The sequence below is a fragment of the Salvelinus alpinus genome, chromosome 1 (assembly GCF_045679555.1).
Source record: "Salvelinus alpinus chromosome 1, SLU_Salpinus.1, whole genome shotgun sequence".
Classification (NCBI taxonomy): domain Eukaryota; kingdom Metazoa; phylum Chordata; class Actinopteri; order Salmoniformes; family Salmonidae; genus Salvelinus; species Salvelinus alpinus.
The window spans coordinates 25,806,549-25,828,602 of NC_092086.1; the positions used below are offsets into that span (position 1 = coordinate 25,806,549).

At 43.6% G+C, this 22,054-nt stretch overlaps 2 protein-coding genes across 5 annotated transcripts in view; one reads left to right on the plus strand and one right to left on the minus strand.

The window, feature by feature from the left end:
* prkar1b (protein kinase, cAMP-dependent, regulatory, type I, beta) overlaps nucleotides 1-22,054 on the plus strand; it is a 312,635-nt gene that overhangs the window by 61,200 nt on the left and 229,381 nt on the right. The window lies entirely within an intron of this gene.
* On the minus strand, nucleotides 4,211-20,382 carry LOC139571943 (transcription factor AP-4-like). Of its 3 annotated transcripts, none has more exons than XM_071394866.1 (7): nucleotides 19,655-20,382; nucleotides 17,419-17,584; nucleotides 13,676-13,774; nucleotides 13,126-13,314; nucleotides 10,165-10,263; nucleotides 8,316-8,471; nucleotides 4,211-8,025 (listed from the first exon to the last, which is right to left on the minus strand). In XM_071394866.1, the coding sequence occupies exons 1-7, from the start codon at nucleotides 19,741-19,743 to the stop codon at nucleotides 7,873-7,875; spliced, it is 951 nt and encodes a 316-aa protein (XP_071250967.1). In that variant the 5' UTR covers nucleotides 19,744-20,382; the 3' UTR covers nucleotides 4,211-7,872. The 3 variants fall into 3 exon arrangements, with proteins under 3 accessions (XP_071250967.1, XP_071250966.1, XP_071250968.1); XM_071394865.1 differs by having other exon boundaries at nucleotides 17,377-17,584; nucleotides 19,655-20,374; XM_071394867.1 differs by lacking the exon at nucleotides 10,165-10,263 and having other exon boundaries at nucleotides 17,377-17,584; nucleotides 19,655-20,380.

The following is a 22,054-nucleotide window of genomic DNA, read 5'->3' on the forward strand; positions in this document are numbered from 1 at the left end:
GTAGCGGCAGCTGACTGTCTCTTGTTTAGATAGACAGGCAGTTTGGGCATTGAGGTCAACACATAGGGACAGAGGTTTAGCATTTCCTTGTCAAATCATTCCTCAATTATATTATACAATGGTATACGGATTAAAATAGCATGTACTATTAGATGCTGTACAAACTGGGACTGCTGATACATTCATATGGTTGAATGAGTGGTAAAATCAACTCATTTACATTCTACACCCACTGAGCAAATTATGATCTTTTAGGATTTAGGGATAATTAAAATAATAATTACGATAAACCATATTCACAAATTACACCCATTATCTGATCAACATGAAAATGGAACAAGCAGCAACGCCTTGTCAACAACAGAATGCAATTAGCAAGTACTGTAGCTGTGACAGTTGTATCACTTTTGCTACACAAACAATTCACAATAAATAATTTTCCTTTAACGAGGTTGATTCTGGCGTTGAAATGAGCTGTCGAACTCACTCTAGGCCTGTTAAAAATAAAGAATTATGTCCATTTGGATGCCATGTTTGGGGGTTATCAATCATAAATGTGACAGAGCTTGACTGTGTGTGTGTGTATGGGTCTTTGTTTATGTCTGTGTGTGTGTGTGTTGGCTGGCACAGCAAGACCACAGTCACCCTGGCTCTCCAAAACAGCGTGATGGGGGCTTAGTACTTTATCACAGTGAACCAGACACTGTGGTGAAAATAATCTCATAACAACTCAGTCGGAATTAATGTCTAACCGTAAATGAATCCTCAAATATGCGGGTTAAAAATGTTACTTCAAAATGTATTGAAGCCAAAGAGTGGTTCATGACCAATTTCATTTTTGCTCTGTACTGTCCAGTACCTTCTGAAACTGGAGAAGATGGTGGGATTTAGTTTCACCATGGCAGTTTGGTGCTGGTTAGAGGGAATTGTTGTATCACAGGAGGAAATGCATGAACGTGTCTTACACAGGAACATCTCTTTCTTGAGGACTTAAGGTACACATTCACCCTCCCTGTTAAATAGAGGGCAGACTTACAGAGTGTGAGGGCTCTACTCTGAACACCACCAGGCATTGGGCAGAGGTAGTAGACAACTAACATATCAAATGTTATCTGTCACATGCACCAAATACAACAGGTGTAGACCTTACAGTGAAATGCTTACTTACAAGCCCCTAACCAACAATGCAGCTTAAAAAAATACAGATAAGAATAAGAAATAAAAGTAACAAGTAATTAAAGAGCAGCAGTAAAATAACAATATCGAGACTATATACAGGGGGATACTGGTACAGAGTCAATGCGGCCTTCGACCGCAAGGCACTACAGAGGGTAGTGCAAACGGCCCAGTACATCACTGGGGCCAAGCTTCCTGCCATCCAGGACCTCTATACCAGGCAGTGTTAAAGGATGGCCCTAAAACTTGTAAAAAAAAAGCATTTCAAGGTCCTGGAGTGGCCTAGCCAGTCTTCAGATCTCAACCCCATAGAAAATCTTTAGAGGGAGTTGAAAGTCCGTGTTGCCCAGCAACAGCCCCAAAACATCACTGCTCTAGAGGAGATCTGCATGGAGGAATGGGCCAAAATACCAGCAACAGTGTGTGAAAACCTTGTGAAGACTTACAGAAAACATTTGACCTCTGTCATTGCCAACAAAGGGTATATAACAAAGTATTGAGATAAACTTTTGTTATTGACCAAATACTTATTTTCTACCATAATTTGCAAATAAATTCATTAAAAATCCTACAATGTGATTTTCTGGATTTTTTGTCTCATTTTGTCTGTCATAGTTGAAGTGTACCTATGATGAAAATTACAGGCCTCTCTCATCTTTTTAAGTGGGAGAACTTGCACAATTGGTGGCTGACTAAATACTTTTTGGCCCCACTGTATATCTTGACTTGGGCCATCTCTATTCCAGGATACTGTCCTTCTTATGGGTGACTTTTGTTCTCACCTCTTGGTGTGTGTGATGTTCATGTTCTCCAGACTTAGATCCGTCTCGTTTACACATGGTCTGTACATTCTGTGCCTCCGCACCATGTGCATGTGCTCCGCAACATAATCTCGGAACCTAATCAATTCATGTTATTTGTTTGTTTCAAGACCAAACATGTCCATGGATCATTCTGGGGATACATTGGCCAAATATAAACAAAAACATTTTTGTTGTTGACAAAATAGACATCCAAATAAAATGCAGATAATGGGGCTGGATGGACCACTAGGAACATCCATCTTCACCAAACCCTGGTCCCTGACAAGGAAACCACTGGACAAAATAAACAGTGGAAGACCAAGGAACACCTAGATGGAAGAACAGAAGTATTCATGGGAAGAAGCAAAAGAAATGGTGGAGGTGGAGATCATCCATGGATGACCTATGCTCACCATGGAATAAAACGGTTGAAGTCAAGTCTGTCACACGAGACTAGCTCCAACTTCACAGTCTGGTACTATCATGTTTATTTATGTCGTGTTCCCCCGCTCAGACGTTGCATGCATCAACCAATGGTTGTGTGCCACGTCAGACTGTGCCGTCTCGCACCAGATTGCTAGAACATACCGTATGTGGTTAGCTGATACGTAAAATACCTACCCAGGCATTGTAAGTTCTGGCATGCTCCAGCAACATCTGAGCAGAGAAACACAACCTTAGTCATTGTGAACATTCTCCACCTCCTGCTGTGTCCCCCCCCCCCATTTCAGTGGATACCATTTTGATTGAAGATGCCCAACATTCTACAACAGTCTAGAATGTGCTGATTGTTTTGTGTGTATTCAGATGCTCTAGTGACCAGGAGTTTCCCTGACCATGTGACCAGTCAGACCAGGTACATGTTGGGGTCCAGTCAGACCAGGTACATGTTGAGGTCCAGTCAGACCAGGTACATGTTGAGGTCCAGTCAGACCAGGTACATGTTGGGGTCCAGTCAGACCAGGTACATGTTGGGGTCCAGTCAGACCAGGTACATGTTGGGGTCCAGTCAGACCAGGTACATGTTGGGGTCCAGTCAGACCAGGTACATGTTGAGGCCCAGTCGGACCAGGTACATGTTGAGGCCCAGTCGGACCAGGTACATGTTGAGGCCCAGTCAGACCAGGTACATGTTGAGGCCCAGTCAGACCACGTACATGTTGAGGCCCAGTCAGACCAGGTACATGTTGATGTCCAATCAGGTCAAGTGATAAGAAAAACTCCTGGCCCTACCTAGAATATCTCTGAATAACAGAGCACCAGGATTGTGACCAATTCCCTTTCAATTGCAGTAAATTCAGGAGGTAAACTAAATTCCAATTCCACATTTTCCTAATTGAAAAGCATTGAGAATAGGAATTTCAGTGTACTTCTTGAATTGAAATGGAATAGACTCCAATCCTATAGAGCACTGAAGTCAAAAGGTGTCCCTTGGTTTGAGTACGTGTAGTTTCAGAAACATCTAGATTCAGAAACTTCTAGAGCTTCAATTATAGCTTGAGCAAACAATGGAGTCATTGAAAATCCTTTCTTTTGACAATCAAATCTGCCATTTGACAGCTGCTAATTTCCACCCAGACAACATGGATAGTGCCTGTCATAACAAGGCGAGTGTCATTATCCCTGCAGTACCATCATGGGGGCATGATTCAGAGTGGGTCTGGGCACCAGAACACTTACCATTCCAGAATTCCAATGGGACGTTTTTGAATGGCGATCACATATCCAGTGTGAACCTGTGAGCTAGACAGGCCGAGAAAGAACGAGTGAGGGAATGAGAGACTGAAAATGAACACTGCATAGACACTGAAGTACTAGAGGACAGTGACATGCCACCTACTGGAGTCACTAGTGCTGCAAACTGTCACAGACGCCGATGGTGACAGTGGGTCATCTTTATTTAGCGCCAGACCAGCCTGAGTGTGGGTTGGCCCAGGGGCTTCTGGCACAACAACCAATCACAAAGGGACACATATACATAAACCAGAGAGTGGAAGTGAACCAACAGGGGGGAAGGAGAGCGAGAACCTGGGCCACGTTCAATAAAACCCGTTTCAAGACTACAGAACACAACCCTTTTTTAACTCTTTGCTATAACATCACCGGTGTCATAGAAATTGCACTGCCGTAAAAATGTAATACGTTTAAAAACAGATATCTGACAGTTAAACTGCTCTTAAATGCTAACGTGCTAGCTACACAAAGTGATAACAAACAGAAACGAGACCAACTTGTAAAAAACGAAGTACAAACTTTATTATTCTGTCTTTACAAAAGGCACAAGCCTCTTCTTTATCCACCCACAAGTTTCTTCTTAAAAAAAACTCTACATATAATAGCTTCTCAACGACCGTGTGGACTGACTGTCCAACAAAACATAAGACAACAGATAAAGAGGAGCTGGGGAGGAGAGGAGGGCGTGAGTGACGGAGAGCGTGAGTGACGGAGAGAGAAGACAGGATGAGAGTCTTGTGTTGACCACAGACAGACAAAGAGATGAGGGACAGACAGACATGGGACAGGGGTTGTATTCACTAGGGCACACCGTAGCAATGGAAAAGGAAAACAACTGTTTCTTATTGAGCAAGGTCAGGTAGTATCTCCCTGTTTCAGTCCATTTTCTTCCGTTTGGTGCCTAATGAATACACCCAGGGTATATGACCGGGTCAGACACAGGGAAAGGGGGAAATACACAGCTGTGTGGTTTTAGTCTCACAACATATCAAGAGCTTCAGCCGAGGTGAGGCCCCCTTTTACAAAAATAAGAGGAACCCTCTCCCATATATAGTACAGTAAGTGCTTTAGAATCGTAACCCCCCCCCATTCACTGACCCCCTCCCTGACCACCTCACAGGCAATCTGTTATGTATCTAACAGAGATATCGTATAGAAGATACACACAAAAATCTATGGGACAGTGCTTGGCATCAGCAGAGGAAATGTTTGAACACAGGTACTGAAAAGGGGTACGAAAAGGTTTCTACGGACATAGCATAAAGCGTAACCAAACAAAAAAAATAACATTTTGTTCAGCAATCAATAGGACTGTCTCGGAGGACTGCCCCCTCCGATCCAGATTACAAGGTTTATAGAGGGCACACCTCAAGAATTACTGACCATTTCCAAATAATGGAACTCAACATGGCTAAGTTGGTTTTCTTCCTGGGTGAACACAGTGGTCGCGTTCCAGGCTGACTACATTGCAGTTGCACTGCACGCAGCAGCCTGTGGTTGCGTGCCACCTCACTGACTTTCCAGTCGGGCATCAGTTGGCGGTATCATTTTGTGGTAAGCTGATACAAAAACACCTATCCAGGCATTGTGAGGTTCTGGCATGTGACTGCAGTGAAGTGGCCTTGAACGTGGCCCGTGTGAATCCACTGTAAATACCAAGAAGGAAGGATAGGAGGGAGATGCGTCTCATCTGTCCAGCAGTAAAGGACTCCCTCTACACTCAATGGGAAGACATAAGGGACAATCAACAAATCAATCCAATTTGCCATCAAATAATTTTACATAAAAAACGATTCCTTTGCGTTTGGCCGTATTGTGGCCAAAAATATCCTCGGACAAAACCGTTGCTTTTTGCTCTTGAAAAGTGCCAGTTAAAGATGCTAAAGGTACTGGTGGAATCTTCTGGAATGTCTAAAAACAATGCATCCACATCTCCTCTTGGAAACCACAGCACACTAAAACAAAGCATAAGCCGCCAAGTGTGTATTTATATTGGGAGGTTCTCGACAAAAAGGTTTACAGCATCACTCCTATTGAACAATGTTCAGGCTTTCCCTATAGGTGTAGCCAGCCTCTACCTCTTTCTCGCTCTGACTCCAGGGTTGAGTTAAGGCTGGCCTCACAGTGCCTACCCTGCACATTAGAAGCTGTGTTATGGCAAACCGCTGCCCCCCTCGCTCTCTTCACACACCCCAGGCAGCGTGTTATCCTGGGTGCAATCCAGATGGGCATATTCTGCACAATTTCTGTAAGTATTGTAAGGATCTGACAATCTGCACAGAATCTGGGTCTCTCGAACACACCATGACTGTACATGTCTGTCTGCATTCCCTCCTCACTCCACGGGATAGGAGAACCTTCAATACAGCCAGGTTCAGTCAGGTTAGCCTGGGAAAACTCAGGCTTTTGAAAAAGTGTCTGTGATCCCTGTAAAACCACTGTCATATCTGGGGCACAACAAAACCATCATAGACAGACTTCACAGAGAGAATGATACACGCCCAAAAGCACAATAATAAAAACAGACAATACCAGTTAGCATCCCTGGCTGAGGGCCCAAAACATTTTTGTTGCAGAGACATTCTAGAAATCTGTGGAAACCACAAGAAAATGTGCCTATTTTCAGAGTGGGGTCACAATATCAACATTATGACGTGATACCAAGCCAAGTATCACGATGCTGAGTAGTATGGTGATACCACAGACACCTTCCCCCCCCAGGACGCTTGTTCCTATTAGTGAATACATAGTCAAATGCTCAGTCATTTGACTGGCCGTTAAGGTTCTGAACTCACAAACATCAGAGACGTTTCCAAAACTCAGGGACAAATGATGGGAGGAGCTTTATCAGATGATGGGACCATTAATTGCACAGGGGGGGGTGTGTGTGTTCTCCTACAATATCAAACAGAGGCCTGTCCCAAATACAGGGCTTTCCTAACCCCGGACACAACCCACCTAATTACAGCGTGGAGCTGGATACACCAGCCTATCCTATGTGTACAACAGCAAAAACACACAAAGGGTTTTAAAAACTCAAGGCGTACCCATCGATTAGCTTATTCAACAAGCTAGATGCCAAAATGTCTGAAGCAACAGACAAAAGGGTGAATCAGTGTTACAGGTTTTCATCTGTACTACTGATGCAACCAACATACTTGTTTGTAATTAGGGGAGAGTGTCGCCTACATAAATGTCTACTGGGAACCCAGCCCAGTAAAAAGTGTGATGGCGCAAAAAGAGACAGAGGGAACCGTAAGTGCACTCCTCCTCTTTCCATAGTAAGCACCACTGAAATGAACAGACCTCTAGCTGCGTCAATATGGGCATTTTCTGTGTTGTCACGTTTCAGTACAATCCCTGTGATTTATCATCCAGAGCCCCCGAGCAGAACACAAGATCAAAAAGAAAACCTGTAACACAAACTCTTACAAATTCTTTGTAAAGTACAACAGAAAAACGACAACATTTTCTCTTACTAAGGAGCCAAAAAGGTGTGTTAGAACTGCTTCAGAATGTGTCTTTGAATGCTCACAGTGTCTCATCGCTCAGGGGAGATCCCACTGGGCAGAAATATGGTGAAGAGATACAGGAAGTAGAAGACTTCTTGTAGAAATTATCTCTCGTATGGGGGGGTGTGGGGTCGCCTGGGACGGCTGTGCTGCTGGTTGGGGTACACCTGTCCTGTCCAGGCGCGCTCTCCTGCTCGCTGGGCATAAGTTGCTTAGTTGGTTTTGGAGAAGGTGAGAAAGAGTCTCCATTGGCCAACTGAGCCAAGGGACCGGGCTGGACCTGGGTGTGACACTTCCATCCTCAGGCAGCCCTCTGGAGAAGCCAGGCCCAGAGAGGGAGTGGGTTGGATGGGTGCGTCGTGACCGTTGGGAAGGCTGCTGGCTGCTGAGCTATGTGGAACTGTCAGGTCAACCCATCACCTTTCTACTGATTTTTTTTGTCCAGTTTGAGAAAAAGCAAGAAAACAGAAAAGAGAGACAGAAAGATGTGTGCGTGTGTATTTATCCGGTTACAGTAGACTATCCTAGTTCAATGTGTGTGTGTGAGTCTGATCCGTCTATCCAACCTAATAAATTGCCATATAATCAGAGTATTGTGGGTGTTGTATGGGGCCCCCTCTCGTGGCCCCTGTGTGTGATGGGAGGCCTCAGGGCAGTGAGCAGTCCTCTGGCCCCTCACTGTCGGACGCCGTGTCGGACCCCGCTGTGTCTGTGAGGGCGCGTCCCTGGGTGACGATCACCGCCCGGCGCTGCTCCTCCTCCCCCACCCTCTCCTGGATGCTCTCAATGTGCTGGATGGCCTGGAGATGGAGGGAGAGACAGATATGGGGGGAAGCAGAGTGAGTGACAAACAGCAGTGGCAGACACTGACTTCACCACCATCTGGTGTTCACATGTGGAAATGCACTGACAGTTGCCACTTTTTATGGACACTTTCCATAGAACTACCAAATGTTTTACAAACTGACTGAAGAAAAATCTATCTGCAACATACCAAAGATAACAGTTGCATAAATTCAGAGAGCGCAGTTTTTTCTCCCTGCGTTTGATAAAACTACAATTTCTCCACTAGTGTTCTTCTTTGGCTCACCTGCACAATGGTGTCCAGGTTCTGGCGAGACGTGGAGGCTGTGTTGATGACAGAGGCCGGGCCCATGGTTACCACGGTGACGTGATGGGGAGGCGGGGCTGGGACGATGACCGTGGGGTGGTGGGTGGGGGCGGGGGGCGACCTGGGGGCCAGCACCTGGAGGGACAGGAGGATGAAGAGGTCACACAGATAAACGTTGTGAATGTTAGAGAGGGACAACAGAGTCAGACTGCACAGAATCACAAACCCCATTCAGAAAGTATTCAGACCCCTTGACCTTTTCCCACATGTTGTTACGTTAAAGCCTTATTCTAAAATTGATTCAATTGTTTGCCCCCCTCACCAATCTACACATAATATCCAATAATGACAAAGAAAAAACAGGTGCTTCAACAAAGCACTGAGTAAAGGGTCTGAATACTTATGTAAATATAATATTTCAGTTGTTTATTTTCAATACATTTGCTAAAATTTCTAAAAAGCTGTTTCGTTATGTCCTTATTGGGTATTGTGTGTAGATTGATGAGTAAAATAATACATTTGATCCATTTTAGAATAAGGCTGTAACGTAACAAAATGTGGAAAAGGTCAAGGGGTCTGAATACTTTCTGAATGCACTGTATTCATGGGATCAAGACGAGTGATTCTGCACCTCTCCTTGCCCAAACCGATCCCCGAAAACACTCTGGTTGACACTCGCACTCAGTGAAAAGTGCATTTGTAGAAAGAGCAAGCCATTTGGTTCAGTCATCCTAAAACGCCACGTGATGACTAACAACAGATTATATCCAAGCTTTATTATTTAATAACAAGAAAACACATCAGCAAACTCATCTTCCCAACACCTCTTTCCAAGGAGCTTCTGCTGCCCTCTGGTGAACAACAATACAACTACCATAGACCTTACTATGTTCCTCTCACTACATATTCTCCAGCCTGAGCCCTAGTGACATCATGTTGCTCCCTATTCAACCTGAGATGCCACCGTGAGGGAGGGTAGGAGAGGGAGACCGTCACAGCAGAGACTGGATTTCTAGGGCCATATAAAATGAACAAAATGCATCAGTGATTCGTATTTTCCTTCAACTTTCTGAAGAGGCAACAACACAGGAATGCCCCTGTCTGTGTGCACGTTTGTCTACCACTTCGTGTAGCCGCTAGTGATGATGCTAATGTCATGACAACCGTCTTCTGAAAAAGGTTCCCCAAAACCTTATCAATTAAATGTTAACTACAAATGTGGCCTATGCCTACCTGGCAGAATGATATCATGATTATTTGCATCACTCGAGTGGACATTTGTTTTGTAAACTCTGCCATCAAATGAGCGCTACAGAAACATTGCTACCCAAACAACAGTCTCTGGCTGGTGTGCAGTTCAATTAAAGTGTAACTACACCCCAAAATCAACCTTTCTTTTTTCCACACCTCAAAAGTTGTCTCCTGGTGTGGTCTAAGCATTATTGTGGACTTACAACATCCAGTTGTGTTGTTTTTCTATTAAAAAAAGTGTTATTTTGAGAGCAAAACAGAATCAGGAAAAAGCAATAACAAAAATATGGGACTAGAATGATTCCCGGGCTCTCAAGGATGTGACTGAAGCGTAGTGATCTGTGTGCCGACCGTAAATGTGTCAGAGCGGTTGACCGCGGTAAACCTTGAGCTCAGCTATATGTTATTCTCAGATGGGTGTTGTGTTGAATCGTTTTCACTGTGGCGATTTAGAGTCTTCCTGGTGCCTCTGGAGACAATAATGTATGTCACATCAGTAGTGTGTGTATGTGTGCGTCCTCTGAACATATGTGTGTGTATTGATATGCAAGTGTGATTGTATGTCTCTCAGTCTCACCTGTGGGCAGTGGGCTGGGGTGCTGGCTCTCTCCTGCTGCTCGGAGTGAGCTCCTAACACATGTTCAGGCTGAGTACCACCAACCACAACACAGCAGACCTGAGTGGTTAACAGAGGTAGGACTCAGACTGGAGACAATAACACGGCCATTACTGAATATGCACCGTCATATCTATTATCTCTGCGCAACATTGCTAATGAGTATGGTCATTAAAGCCTTGGATTGGTCTTTCTATACTGAACATAAATATAAACGCAACATGCTACAATTATAAAGACTTTGTTGAGTATAAGGAAATCAGTCAATTGAGATAAAATAATTAGGTCCTAATTTATGGATTTCACATGATTGGGAATACAGATATAAATCTGTTGGGGGGAAAAGGTAGGGCCGTGGATCAGAAAACCAGTCCGTATCTGGTGGGACCACCATTTGCGTCATGCAGCTTGACAAATCTCCTTCACATAGAGTTGATCAGGCAGTTGATTGTGGCCTATGGAATGTTGCCCCACTCTTCTTCAATGGCTGTGTGAAGTTGCTGTATATTGGCGGGAATTGGAATACGCTGTCGTACACATCCGTCGTACACATCCGTCCAGAGCCCAAACATCCCAAACATGCTCAATGGGTGACACGTCTGGTAAGTATGCAGGCCATAGAAGAACTGGCACATTTTCAGCTTCCAGGAATGGTGTACAGATCCTTGCGACATGAGGCCGTGTATTATCATGCTAAAACACAAGGTGCATTTTATAGGCCTTCCCAATGGTACATGCATTGGCATTCAAATAGACTGAATTTTACAGCCTACCAGTAGAGATGTTGGCGATGCAAGCACACTGGTAAAGCCTGTTCATGTAGGCTACCAGTAGCATTAATCTCACCCTGTCCATGTAGGCTACCAGTAGCATTAATCTCACTCTGTCCATGTAGGCTACCAGTAGCATTAATCTCACTCTGTCCATGTAGGCTACCAGTAGCATTAATCTCACCCTTCCATGTAGGAGAACAGTAGCATTAATCTCCCCCTGTCCATGTAGGCCAACAGTAGCATTAATCTCACCCTCGCCATTTCAGATGTATACGGGTTTTGTATAGAGGTTGACCGATTAATCGGAATGGCCGATTAATTAGGGCCGATTTCAAGTTTTCATAACAATCGGTAATCGTCATTTTTGGACACCGATTATGGCCGATTACATTGCACTCAACGAGGAGACTGCGTGGCAGGCTGACCACCTGTTACGTGAGTGCAGCAAGGAGCCAAGGTAAGTTGCTAGCTAGCATTAAACGTATCTTATAAAAAACAATCAATCTTAACATAGTCACTAGTTAACTACACATGGTTGATGATATTACTAGTTTATCTAGCTTGTCCTGCGTTGTATATAATCGATGCGCTGCCTGTTAATTTATCAGCGAATCACAGCCTACTTCGCCAAACGGGTGATGAATTAACAAGCGCATTCGCGAAAAAAGCACTGTCGTTGCACCAATGTGTACCTAACCATAAACACCAATGCCTGTCTTAAAATCGTATATATTTTTTAAACCTGCATATTTAGTTAATATTGCCTGCTAACACAAATTTATTTTAACTGGGGAAATTGTGTCACTTCTCTTGCGTTCTGTGCAAGCAGAGTCAGGGTATATGCAGCAGTTTGGGCCGCCTGGCTCGTTGCGAACTGTGTGAAGACCATTTCTTCCTAACAAAGACCGTAATTAATTTGCCAGAATTGTACATAATTATGACATAACGTTGAAGGTTGTGCAATGTAACAGCAATATTTAGACTTATGGTTGCCACCCGTTACATAAAATACGGAACGGTTCCGTATTTCACTGAAAGAATAAACGTTTTGTTTTCGAAGTGATAGTTTCCGGATTTGACCATATTAATGACCTACGGCTCATATTTCTGTGTTATTATATTATATTAAGTCTATGATTTGATATTTGATAGAGCAGTCTGACTGAGCGATGGTAGGCAGCAGCAGGCTCACAAGCATTCATTCAAACAGCACTTTCCTGCATTTGCCAGCAGCTCTTCGCTGTGCTTCAAGCATTGCGCTCTTTATGACTTCAAGCTATCAACTTCCCAAGATTAGGCTGGCAATACTAAAGTGCCTATAAGAACAGCCAATAGTCAAAGGTATAGGAAATACAAATGGTATAGAGAGAAATAGTCCTATCCTAAAACTTCTTACCTGGGAATAATGAAGATTCATGTTAAAAGGAACCACCAGCTTTCATGTGTTCTCATGTTCTGAGCAAGGACCTGAAACGTTAGCTTTCTTACATGGCAAATATTGCACTTTTACTTTCTTCTCCAACACTTAGTTTTTGCATTATTTAAACCAAATTGAACATGTTTCATTATTTATTTGAGACTAATTTGATTTTAATGATGTATTATATTAAGTTAAAATAAAAATGTGCATTCAGTATTGTTGTAATTGTCATTATTACAAATATATATATATATACACACACACACACAAATCGGCGTGGCTTTTTTTGGTCCTCCAATAATCGGTATCGGCGTTGAAAAATCATAATTGACCGATCATGTTTTTCAAATGAGAAAGCAACAACAACAAAAACAGTTTCCTTTGTAATGGAAGGGCAAGTTGAAGTCAATATTCTGTTGACCTCATGAAATGGTTTTACCACAACAAACTAGCCCAACACCCATCAATTGAAACGGTGGGAAACTCTCACAAAATCTGATCAGAAATAAAATCATTGGATAATTATATTGGAGCAGGAGAGTTTATAAATAGCCTACAATATTTTCAGGGACTTTTTAACGACCAAATTGAGGAAATGACTGATTTTCAACTCGACTTGATTTTCTGAGCTCCAAATTCAAGTACTTCAATCACTTCAAACACGCTGTGCAAACCCTGAATCCGGTGGTTCCTGACAATTACTTGTTGTGGTTGTGGGTCTGTTCCTACCTCCTCCTGTCTCAAATGCTCCTCCAGCATCATGCGGACAGAGCGCTCCTTGTCCAGCTGCTGTCTCAGCTCCACCATCTCCCTCCGCAGGTCCTCCGTCTTCTCCTCTTCCAAAATGTCTGGGGAACCGATCCCTTCATCCTTCTCCTCCGCCCCACGCCTCCTCTTTGGGGAGGAGCCGCTGAACTCCTGTTGGAGCAAGAGAGGGAGCGAAAGGAGGGAGGGAGAGTAAGTCATGGAGGACTAAGATAGGTTTGATTTGAACTTCGACGGGTGATTCCTTCCATTGCAGTGTGTTTGATGAACAGTCTATGAACTAAGGAATGGACACAGGAAAGTAAACTGAATTTTAAATGCTGAGAAGAGTAGAACATTTCTCATCTACTGAGGGCAGATTACTATTGTTAAAAAACTAAGTAATGATTCTGAGCACAGTAGTGTGTCTAGAGAGCCACATGCTGGTAGGAACAACTGCTTATCCAAACTAAATGGGGGGGGGGGGGGGGGGGGGGGGGCACACCAGTGACACCAAATGATGACTGTGTCTCACCTGAATGAAACGTTTGAGCTGGCTGTTCTGCTGCAGTAGCCGTGTCTTCTCCTGCTCCAGAGCGAAGATGTACTCTGCTGTCTGCTGCAAGATGGCCGCCTGTAGAGGAGTGAACACTGTTATAACTACGACAAAATTATACATAGCAGCAACAAGAGCTTCTTGACTGGTGCTGTAGCAGCAACAAGAGCCTCTTGACTGGTGCTGTAGCAGCAACAAGAGCCTCTTGACTGGTGCTGTAGCAGCAACAAGAGCCTCTTGACTGGTGCTGTAGCAGCAACAAGAGCCTGTTGACTGGTGCTGTAGCAGCAACAAGAGCCTCTTGACTGGTGCTGTAGCAGCAACAAGAGCCTCTTGACTGGTGCTGTAGCAGCAACAAGAGCCTGTTGACTGGTGCTGTAGCAGCAACAAGAGCCTGTTGACTGGTGCTGTAGCAGCAACAAGAGCCTCTTGGCTGGTGCTGTAGCAGCAACAAGAGCCTCTTGACTGGTGCTGTAGCAGCAACAAGAGCCTGTTGGCTGGTGCTGTAGCAGCAACAAGAGCCTCTTGACTGGTGCTGTAGCAGCAACAAGAGCCTGTTGACTGGTGCTGTAGCAGCAACAAGAGCCTCTTGACTGGTGCTGTAGCAGCAACAAGAGCCTGTACAACTTCAAAGGGAAGACTTGACTAGCAACTTATCAGTACGTGTTACAGGTCTGCTTGAAAGTTTGTGAACCCCTTGTTCTATTACAGATTTGTTTACTTTTTACCATGAAATCTTCATTTAATCAGAACCAGTGTTTTTGATCTGACATAACAGGTTTATATTTACCAATACCATATGTCGGTGTACAGGAAATCACGTGTGTAGCAGAAAAACAACATTAAAAAGGAATTAGTGCAAGTTCAAAAATAAGTGAACTCCTTGTTGCATTGGTTAAATCAGTAGGTAAGTAGGTTCAGGTGGGTAAAATAATTTGGTACCAAATGAACCAATCAAAGGAGAGATCGTTAGGAAAGAGTTTGGGCGGGACTCTGATAAATAGAGATAAGAAACCTGGTCAGTTTGGTGTTACCCAACCAGGTGAATGCAAAGCACACCATGCAGAGAGGATAGGAGATATCCTACTGTCCCACTATCCCTGTCTGTATGATCTCTCTAGACTAACCTACTGTCCCAATCTCCATGTCTGTATGATCTCTCTAGACTAACCTACTGTCCCACTATCCCTGTCTGACCTCTCTAGACTAACCTACTAACCCAATCTCCCTGTCTGTCTGATCTCTCTAGACTAACCTACTGTCCCAATCTCCATGTCTGTCTGATCTCTCTAGACTAACCTACTGTCCCACTATCCCTGTCTGACCTCTCTAGACTAACCTACTAACCCAATCTCCCTGTCTGTCTGATCTCTATAGACTAACCTACTGTCCCACTATCCCTGTCTGACCTCTCTAGACTAACCTACTAACCCAATCTCCCTGTCTGTCTGATCTCTATAGACTAACCTACTAACCCAATATCCCTGTCTGGCTGATCTCTCTAGACTAACCTACTAACCCAATATCCCTGTCTGTCTGATCTCTCTAGACTAACCTACTAACCCAATCTCCCTGTCTGTCTGATCTCTCTAGACTAACCTACTAACCCAATCTCCATGTCTGTCTGATCTCTCTAGACTAACCTACTAACCCAATATCCCTGTCTGTATGATCTCTATAGACTAACCTACTAACCCAATCTCCCTGTCTGTCTGATCTCTCTAGACTAACCTACTAACCCAATATCCCTGTCTGTCTGATCTCTCTAGACTAACCTACTAACCCAATATCCCTGTCTGGCTGATCTCTCTAGACTAACCTACTAACCCAATATCCCTGTCTGTCTGATCTCTCTAGACTAACCTACTAACCCAATCTCCCTGTCTGTCTGATCTCTCTAGACTAACCTACTAACCCAATCTCCATGTCTGTCTGATCTCTCTAGACTAACCTACTAACCCAATATCCCTGTCTGTATGATCTCTATAGACTAACCTACTAACCCAATCTCCCTGTCTGTCTGATCTCTCTAGACTAACCTACTAACCCAATATCCCTGTCTGTCTGATCTCTCTAGACTAACCTACTAACCCAATATCCCTGTCTGTCTGATCTCTCTAGACTAACCTACTAACCCAATCTCCCTGTCTGTCTGACTGATCTTTCGACTTGAACCTACTATCCCACTATACCCATCTGACCGATCTCTCTAGACTTTAACCTACTATCTTAATCTCCCTGTCTGTCTGACTGATCTCTCTAGACCAGGTATTCCCAAACTGGGGAACACGCAATGCCGTCGGGGGTACGCCAAATAAAAATGTGATTCACAAGTATAAAAAATATAAACAAAATTTGAAATAACATTTATTTTTTCTTCACGTTTTCAAACAGCCCATTTATATTTTCCACTGGGGCTATACATTTAGGTGAGGTTTTCTCTCTCGCCTGAGTAGCCTCGTTTCACTGCCAAAAATAAAATTAAGCCATCTAGTGTTCAGTGAAATAACAACACAATGTCAAATACAGGCAGCATAGTCAAATAATTAACAAATAATTAACATCCAACCGTTACTCTCTCGCGGGAATTAGCACTGAAGAACAGATTGGGACGGTGGACCATCGAACTACATTGATTTGGGGTTCACTTATATTGGGAGTAGTGCCTTTCCTCAGCCACATTGTGTTATATGTGATAAAGTATCGCACAACTCGATGAAACCTTCAATCTTGCGCAGACATTTAGAAACAAAACATGCCAATTTGAAAAATAAGCCACGGGAGTTTCTGGAGCTAGAATAGACGACTTTCAAGTAGTAAGACATGTATAAAAGCAACAGATACCATTAATAAGAAAGGGCTAGAAGTGTCTCATATGGTGAGCTACCGAGTGGCTAGGACAAGCAAGCCCCAGACTATTGTGGAGGACTTCATTCTTCCTGCTGCCGCGGATATGCAATATCCCAATCTGTCTGATCTCTCTAGACTAACCTACTAACCCAATATCCCTGTCTGTCTGATCTCTCTAGACTAACCTACTAACCCAATATCCCTGTCTGTATGATCTCTATAGACTAACCTACTAACCCAATCTCCCTGTCTGTCTGATCTCTATAGACTAACCTACTAACCCAATATCCCTGTCTGTCTGATCTCTCTAGACTAACCTACTAACCCAATCTCCATGTCTGTCTGATCTCTCTAGACTAACCTACTAACCCAATATCCCTGTCTGATCTCTCTAGACTAACCTACTGTCCCAATCTCCATGTCTGTATGATCTCTCTAGACTAACCTACTAACCCAATCTCCCTGTCTGTCTGATCTCTCTAGACTAACCTACTAACCCAATATCACTGTCTGTCTGATCTCTCTAGACTAACCCAATATCCATGTCTGTCTGATCTCTATAGACTAACCTACTAACCCAATATCCCTGTCTGTCTGATCTCTCTAGACTAACCTACTAACCCAATATCCCTGTCTGATCTCTCTCTCAAACTCCCTCCCATCTGACCTTGCTAAATGTTCTCCCCCCATTTCCTTCTCTCGCTGACCACAATATGTGGTGGACTTTCTGCCTTTATTGTGTCCTCTTATAATTTCATTAATGCATGTTGTAGTTTGTTACGCGGTTTTAATTTGTTATTGTCTAATAAACAAGTCAAAGTCTGACCTACCTTGCTGAGTTTCTCTCCCTTCCTTTCCTCCCTCGGACCCACCTTGCTGAGTTTCTCTCCGTCGCTGTGGGGGATGAGCGTCTTGAGCGATTGGAAGCCGGAGTTGATGCTCTGCATGCGCCGCCGCTCGTTGCTGTTGGCGATCTCCCGGCGGATCCGCCGCTCCTGGTCGCGCGCCGTCTCGGGGGTCAGGGGAATGTTCGCCAGGCTGGGGGGGAGGAAGAGAAGAGGTCGTAAGGTTACACAATAGGGGTCAAAGGTCCACAGAGTAGATATCAAGCGAGATCTTCAAGTTGACCTCTATTAGTCAGTTTTGAATGGAGTATAAATTCAAAACATGAATGAACCTACTGTGCGCAACAGCGCAGCCATGTATGAACTATCAAAACAAGCCAGAAAACAAAGCTTTGTTGAGCTTTCAAAACAGAACCTCTGTGATGGTCAATTTCAATGCTAAAAATACAGTAACAACCATGTCATGTGCCATGCTCCCTACGTACCAAGCTGACTGTGCCCTGAGAAAACAGCATGAAAGTGCAGAACAGGCTTTGATGCCGTTTTCTTATAACACCCTAGCAGACGCTTCACAGGGCCCACTGCACAACACAATGCTGACTTTCCTGCTAGAACCCCTGGCCAAACCCCATTGTTTCTGACCTCTGAATCCACGGAACACAGCCTGTGAGAATTCCAACCAGAAAAGCGTTTGTCATCCTGATTTGTTCAGCATGGCTCCCACACAGATTCCATTTGGGATGGGAAATGTCTAATTGAACTTCCACATCCTCTGTATCTAATGGGAGTATCACTGAAGCTTTATAGTAGCAAGGCTCTTATCAGTACTGACTCAGCTGCCTCAGAGCAAACACAGGGAACAATTGTGCAGACACAGATGGGGAGAGAGACCGTGTCTGCTGTTTCCTTACAACCCAGAAACCAGCCAGCAAACACAGCCTCTGCCAAATCACGACTGGGTGGTAGCGAATAGCAAGCCCAGTCACAAATACAACCACCATAGCTTGACAGACTAGGAACAGTATATTAGATGAGTTGCTTTAAACAGGGTCCCCAAATTATAGCAACATTAACATAATAAACATTAAAGTATTATCATAATAAATACACATTTGTAAGTGAGGAATCATGTTTGAGAATGTATTATGACCAAATGTGCACTTCAAAGACTAGAATTGAGTGTTGCTTGGACAATGTTATGCAAAATCCTACATTTGGAATTTTACACAATTCGAAAATAGAACTACATGTCCCAGACCACGTGCGCAGACCACACTTTATCCTTCATCTCCGCCTCCCTGTCTACTAAAGGTTGCAAATGCATCGACTGGCCTTCCACTATACACACCCCCTAATTAAAAAGACCACTATTAATTTCTCAATCGGTTGCGGAAAGCCTCGCGGCGACACAATCAATTTCAAACGGTCCAATCTGTTTTAGAATGTATCGCGACGCTACACTACTGCGTTCAAAAACACTAATCGAGTCCTCCGCCATTACAACAATGCGACTGCTTCCTCTTACATGCGGCGGCATGGCTGAGCTGCGGGATAAAAGACGCAGTGCATACGGTAGAGTGCACCAAAATGTGGCCAGGAATACCAGCGAAACTGCGAATTCGTTGCACAAATGCGATTACTTAAACTTTCACCGTGAATTTTACATAAATGATCAGGAAATGTGAAGTTACTGGAGGGAAGACTACGACAGATCCCTCACCACTTTAGCACAAGCATGGCCGCACTGCCCACAATAACTTCAGCGCGCTCCCCAACGAACTGAACAAACAGTACCCTCTAGGACTTGTGAGCTAAACATGCATAACAAAGGTGCGACACCTTTGTTATACATGTACTACCTCTCTTGCTCCTATGTAAATTAGTATACTTATCCAAAACATAACGTAACCGTTGGGAAAATTTCAAAATAGCCAGGGATCTCTCAGAAGAGCAGTAGCGTGGTGTGCATGTAACCACGTGGGGTATGTTTGTTAGCTACTAAATGTCTAGATTTCGCTAAAGTAAAGGTAAAATTAAGTTACATATGAATGTACTGAATCGTCTTCTACCTAATATGAGTACTTAATCGATATTCAATAAAGGTAAATGTCTCGCTCTCTGACAGTGGGTCGTGTACAGTACACAATAACATACAGATCAAATCAAGCATGTTGCCACGCCACAGTCGCTAAGTGCGCACCACAAGCAGAGATAAACAAATGATCATATAAAATAATGCGAAATAGTTAAAGTGCACACACACCTGCAAAGACCCCCAATCACTTCCTTCTCCGTTTTCCTAAAATGTTGCAAGGAGGGCACCTTCTGTGCTGGTACCATGAAATACTCCATGCTTTCCTCTCCAGTTGTGTGTCCCCCGGTTCAAATGAATTACCGCACAAAATATGTTCCAGTTGCAAATTCCCTTGCTCATAAATCTAGAATAATTTCATAATTCGGAAATTTCCTTATGTGGTAGCAGAGCAGTCGGAGTTGTAACGTTACTCTACTTCCAGCTGATAGGGTTCCCTCGTTGTGTGGCGCTCTCAATCTCTCTCTCTTTCCTTCTGCATGTACGTGTATGTGTGTAGTTGCAGCTGATCGGATGTCTTTCAAGGCGGGAAACAGCTGGTAGGAATCACACAGCACTACCAAAAGCCTCCTTCCGCGGACAGAGGGACTGCATCATGTAAACAAAGGATTATTTAAATCATCTACACTGGAGGGGGCGAGGCACGAGTCTGGTGGATTAAATGATAGCCACAAATGTATAATTGTTACCATTGAGTGATACGGATCACTGATGCCATATCTCGAATCCTAGTAGCCTAATCTACAGTTATTAAGACATTATCTATTTTATGAGGATTTCCCATGTAAATTAGGAAAAAACATTTTTTTTTGCATGCGTCACTTTGTTATTTTAAATCTACGATGTTTTTCGAAATGTTAACGATAGAGCGGAGGAAACCAGTCTGTTGTAGGGGCACTGGTCTCCTCCCACTATGAAGCGAACAAGCGGGATCAGCTGACGAGTTGGCAGGGCTCACAAAAACAGCAACAAACTGTGGGGGGTGGGCTCGAGTGGGGAGAGGAGCGAAGGGAAACAGCGCCGAGAGAAAGAGGCTGACATTGAACAGCTGAATGTGTTCACCATTTTGGGTGTAGGAGAGGAGGAGAGTTACCTAATCGCCACTCCTGCCTTGTTGGTGCGTGCTGTGCGAGCAGAACAGAACTCGAGCCACAAAATGGGAGCAGTACCCTTGCACCCGGAAATGTGTGTAGTATAAGCGTGTGTAGCAATGTTACAATGTTGGTAAATTTCACGGCTGATCATTCGCTGCTGCAACAATTGTTACACTTGCTGCTGTTGCTGTGTACAATGTTGCATGACAGGCTATTGCGGCGTTATAGTATAGCGCCATCTTTCTCCCAAAACTGCAGGCACTCCGCAAGTTTAGCACAGGATCATTTAGCTACTTATTGACACGCCCCAGCTATTGCTTTTCCTATGCTATTAGCGATGAATAGTCTTTATATGACATCATAGATAGGCTGGACCTAGATTCATTGATAAAAAATGAAAGCCTGCAGTCAGCTGGTTTAGCTTCTAGGCTAAAGGAGCTCACTGGGTGGTCAGGCTACATCCTGATATGGAAAAGGAAGACCTGGCGCATGTCCAGCAGCATGATGCAGCATGCAACATACACAATATTGCAGATGACATTGACAATACACAACTATTTTCAGCTACTAAAGAGACTTCATCTATTCCACATTCCTATGTAACTTTAATACTGTGCCCATATGATCTGAATGGTCTGAATAACATACCTGTAATAAATGGAGGGCAGGAATGATTAGAGCATTTTGCATTATTTCAGAGAACATTGTTAGTGTCATAGCCTATACACATAATTATAAGCAAAGTAGCCTATTACATAACTAATATGGTTAACCATTAAGAGCCTAAACGCATGACTCCAGTCTCGTTTCTGATTCTGCCCTTCACACCTGAATCTGAGCATTCCCAACAGTGTTTATTCAGTAGTCTACCTAGTCATAAAGCAAATGAACAACTGGATACGTTTTACAGGAGCAAAAAACCCTCTGCAACAAATATAACATACTGTACATCGGTAAAGGTGGTAGTTAATCTGTTATTACATATTTTTGCAGCAGTCATCATTGCTCATAGGGCTACACTTCTCCTCCAGTACACTGGTAACACACACACAAACACACACAGGCCCTGGAGGACAGCCAGGGACACTGGCATAATACCACAAAAGGACGAAGGCAACACAGTTGAACAGGAATATAATGAATTAGTTAAGTGTCATGTTCATACCCTTCAGTCTAACATGAACATCATATGTGTGTGAACATGTTGCTTGGGGGCTATTGTTATATGTTATAATGTTATCTGTTACAAGTTATTTTGCATATATTTACTTTAAAGTTTCTAATATAACAGGTTCACGCAAGCTGATTTATGCACATAGGCCTACACTTAAAGGCTATACAGTCAAGTAATGTTGTCGACCTGCCATTGTGTTTAGAGTTATGTGATAACTGTCTGTCTGGTGGCTGTGGTGCTACACACAACTTACCCTTCACCTTAAATAACCTGTTGCATGGCTGTTTTCATCAATAATAATTA

Excerpts from the sequence above, each read along its gene's own strand:
- LOC139571943 (XM_071394865.1), bottom strand. The coding sequence starts at position 19,743 with ATGGAGTATTTCATGGTACCAGCACAGAAGGTGCCCTCCTTGCAACAT. Across the intron at positions 8,472-10,164 it reads CCCCAGCCCACTGCCCACAG|GTGCTGGCCCCCAGGTCGCC; the intron begins GTGAGACTGAGA and ends CTGTCCCTCCAG. Across the intron at positions 8,026-8,315 it reads ACCTGGACACCATTGTGCAG|GCCATCCAGCACATTGAGAG; the intron begins GTGAGCCAAAGA and ends CTCCATCTCCAG.